Here is a 4179-nt window from a genome sequence, read left to right as displayed (position 1 = left end):
ATACCCGAAAAGTCTAAGTCACACCTAAACTATATCAGTGACTCATTACACACCTAAACTATATAAAAGTGATATTATTACCTCCCCGCGACACCCATTCTTAGGCGCGTATGTTACACTTGGTGTAAGAGAATCCAGCCTATTCAATGACAAACGTAAACGACTAAAAGTACATCATCTTTAATTTGCAACGGATCTATTCTTATTTAAAGCCAATTTGGGGCTCAAAAGGAAACCCTAATTCCCAATTTTGTCTCTCAAAATCGAAATTGAAGAACATTTGTTTGAAGAATTGGTAACTAAATCTTTCTAATCCTTCTATTTCTTGTTATATTGATGATTATTTTGTCTTAATTTTGTTGTCATTTTCATAATTTTTTCTTCCCTCAAGTGTTGTTCAACCTCTCTTAAACCTTGTTTTCTTAATCAAGGTACTTTAATGACTAAGATAAATTTGAGTAGACTTTGTAAGCAAGAAGAAGATCACGAGTTGGTCGAGGTTCGATGCAAACATAGATATTTTTTTTCCTTTGATGACTTCATGGACCTCAAGAAATCCGGGTAGATGATATTGGACTTGTCCTTACTATGGAGTAAGTGAATTTTTCCTTCAAACGTTGATCTTGAATAGTGTATAAGAATCTAATTGCTTTCATTTTAGAATGCTAGATCATGCGATTTTTGGCTTTGGAAGGATGATTCGATTGATGAACGATCGAAATTTGTTATTCCTAAATTGTTGAAAAGAATTGGGGAGCTTGAGGAAAGAGTTGAATCTTCGGTAAATTGTGCATTTTTTGAACACAAAATAGTTGATGACAAGACTACTAGGACAACCAAATCTGTGGAGAGCAAAATAGACATGAACAAAATAGAATTGCAAATTGACAATTTCAAGATGATTTGAAGATGATGAAGGCAAATGAGAAGAAATGGAAGATCAAGTTGGCTAAGTCCAAGAAAAAGGAAAAACAACTATGGACTACTCTCATTTGTGTATGTATTTTGGGTGTTAGTTTTCTATTTCAATTCATGTTCTTGAAAGGATCTCCAAGAAGGCTACTCCAAAACTAAGTTGCTTTGTTTTTGTTATATTTTAAGGGGCTGAAATTTGTATCAATTAATAGGTGTTACCTTTGACAAAACTGCTAGTTTGTGTAATTAAATTGTTGTGTAATGAAATTGTACGGTTGAACTTAACAGTTTTGGCTTTGTTTTCAGTGGTTCTTTGTGTTGTAATTTGTATACATCACAACACTAAATGCAATCACAGCTGTTGTACAAGCACAAACACAAATTTCAACATCAGAACACAAATTTAACATTAATAAATGCAGCCACAACTGGTGCAAAAGCAAAAACACAAATTTCAACAACAATGAGCTTACAACTGCACAATCATTAACCAAAAATGAGTGTCAATTACATCTTGCAGCCAAATACATTTACAAAAAGATCAATACTGTTAAACTAATTACAGTTACAAAATGTAGTCAAAGCTGTCACTAATAGATTGTTCTTAAAGCAGTCACAGCTGCCAACATCAGTGAACTACCAAAAAATAGTGTTAAATGCAGTCCCAGCTGCCAACATCAGTGAATTATCAAAAACAGTCTTAAATGCAATCACAACTACCAAGCTTTATACAGTGTTAAATATAATCTACACCAACTTCTCATAGAGATTGAATATTGGAGCTTTCTTGACTTAAGTGTGCAGTCTTGGACCTTGTTTGCATTTGTTTTCTGCCTCTTATTTCTTGTAGTTGCCTGGAGATCATAGCTTTTTTTCCTTTTCTTTTTACACCAGTTTTTCGTGAATATCCGAGATTTTCAGTCACAAATGTTGAAGACTTGGCAGTTTTGAATCTTTCACTTGGCATTCTCGGCTGGTCAAATAAAGAAAGTGTCAACTTTAGTAAATGAAATTGTAGTAAATAAAATTTAGATAGTAAATGTAGTAGTAAACTTACATTAAGAATTGTGCATCTACTTTGTGTGTGAAGTAATCCCATTTCAACCATTCATGGTCTGTCAGCACACTAAAAATAAAGAAAAGAAGATATTTAGTATAAGGCAAGCATAATTAGTTCACAACACTGTCAAATTAAATAAAATACCTTTTCTGTAGAATTCTTTGGTGGTCTACCCCTTCCTCTTCCAGTTGAACCTCTCCCTTTTTCAACAGTAGGTGCTGCACTTGGGACTGCACTTAGACCTACACTTGGGTCTACACCAGCAGATGGACTTGGGCCAGGATTTGCATTAGTGCCAGCAGCAGGTGTACCTGTTGGACATCTTCTTTTGTTATGACCCTTGCTATGGCAAGTGCCATATGAAATCTCAATACCCCTCTTGGACAACTTTTCAGTTTTCTTTTTGGTTTCACCTTCTTCTTTCTTCCTATTCTTTCCAGGCCTACCTGGCAGCTTCTTAACAGAAGGTGGCATAACAGAGATATTCTATGATTGTGGTCACATCTTCATATTCAAAACTGGTTGAATGAAGAAACTATATGTATTCATGTAAGTTTCTCTATTGTACCAGTGAGAGATGTAGTTATTGGTTCCAATTTTTTGTGGTGAAGAGCAGCCACTGCATGAGGACACGGTATGCCTTTCAACATCCATGCTCTACAACTGCAATATTGTCTAGCAAGATCCACAATATGCCTATATCCTCTATCAAGCACCTCATACCCTGTATCAGAATTCCATTCTATGTTGCACTTCATCGACCTTGTTGTATTATCATTTAACATTTTCATAGCCATTGGAGAAATGTCACTGATCCAAGTTTCACAAAAATCCCTCATTTGTCCCACTCTTTTCATCATTTTTACCCTTATATCCTCTAACATTGTAATTATAGTCTTATGCCTAGCTCCTAAAATCTATGTATTAAAACATTATATCATGTTGTTGTCTACAACATCACACTTTGTTCTAAAGCTAAAGTAAACCTTGCTCCATCTCTCTGGATTAAAATACATCAACTTATCTAGTATTTCTTCTCCCCCTAACATCTTCATATGCCTAATGTTGTCCCTAAGATCAGCCTCAAAGGTAGATTTTGCACACCTCCAAAAATATTTTTTCTTCTCAATACCTCTACATATAGCATCTTTTGACCAGTTTGCAAGGACATGCCTTGCACACATTCTATGTTCAACATTTGGTAAATATTCAGTTACAGCAATTTCTAATCCCTACAATAAAAACAGAAACAAAAATAGTTACAACATAAACATAAACAGAAACAGATACAATATAAACAGAAACAGAAGTAAAAACAACATTTCTTTACCTTTTGCATGTCTATTATCACTGTCAAATCTGTCCTATCTCCCAGCTGAAGATCTTCTTTTACAATCCTGATAAACCAACTCTAAGTGGTCTTATTTTCAATCTCAACCACTGCTCATGCCAGTGGCAACATTTATTGTTACCATCTTTACACACAGCAACTAATAACTGCCCTTTTGTTACTTCTTTTAAAAAGCATCCATCCAAACCAATGCACTTCCTACAACCAGCTAGGAAGGACTTCTTCATTGCATCAACACATATGTAGAAACCTTGAAATATTTTTCTACCATCTTCAAATGTTTCATCATGAAGCTTCAATACACATGTACTACCTGGATTTGATCTTAACAACTCATCTTTATAATCTGAAATTCTCTCAAATTCCAAATTATAGTCACCCATCAGTTCTGCAATCACCTTATTTTTTGCTCTCCTACACACTGTTCTCCCAACATGCAATTCAGCTCCTTCTTAATAAGCAGCTGAAACTCAAAAATTCTAATATTTGGTTGTTCCTTTATCCTTTCATTGAAGTGGCTAGCTAAAAACTTGGTATTACAAAGTATGTTCCTATTGATAGGATCACTCTTACGAACTGGATTGTAGGTTTTCACAACAAAGTTCATAGACCTAGAATCAATGATATCATAAAGAAGCCATGGACAACTAGTTGTACACCTAACCCTTACCCTTGTAGGTTCATTAACACATTTCTCAATTGCAACATGTTCAGCAACAGCATATTTAGTAACAGCAGCTCTAAATTCATTAACACTTTCAAAAACAAGTCCTAACTCCCACACAACTTTCTGACAGTCTGAATTATATGCAACTCTCTTAACTTTTTTTTCTCCTTCTAGTTTTATTTCTAT

The 4179-nt window shown here is 34.6% G+C and overlaps 1 protein-coding gene across 1 annotated transcript; it reads right to left on the bottom strand.

The window, feature by feature from the left end:
• Positions 1-2520: 2520 nt before the first annotated feature.
• LOC124899433 lies at positions 2521-3709 on the bottom strand. Its single transcript, XM_047414320.1, has 4 exons — positions 3414-3709; positions 3306-3372; positions 2962-3207; positions 2521-2892 (listed from the first exon to the last, which is right to left on the bottom strand). The coding sequence occupies exons 1-4, from the start codon at positions 3707-3709 to the stop codon at positions 2521-2523; spliced, it is 981 nt and encodes a 326-aa protein (XP_047270276.1).
• Positions 3710-4179: the final 470 nt, after the last annotated feature.

Source organism: Capsicum annuum, chromosome 6, assembly GCF_002878395.1.
Source record: "Capsicum annuum cultivar UCD-10X-F1 chromosome 6, UCD10Xv1.1, whole genome shotgun sequence".
NCBI lineage: Eukaryota > Viridiplantae > Streptophyta > Magnoliopsida > Solanales > Solanaceae > Capsicum > Capsicum annuum.
This window is presented reverse-complemented; position numbering and strand designations above follow the sequence as displayed.

Excerpts from the sequence above, each read along its gene's own strand:
- LOC124899433 (XM_047414320.1), bottom strand. The coding sequence starts at position 3,709 with ATGGGTGACTATAATTTGGAATTTGAGAGAATTTCAGATTATAAAGAT. Across the intron at positions 3,373-3,413 it reads TGCCACTGGCATGAGCAGTG|GATTGTAAAAGAAGATCTTC; the intron begins GTTGAGATTGAA and ends TTGGTTTATCAG. Across the intron at positions 2,893-2,961 it reads ATCCAGAGAGATGGAGCAAG|ATTTTAGGAGCTAGGCATAA; the intron begins GTTTACTTTAGC and ends TTTAATACATAG.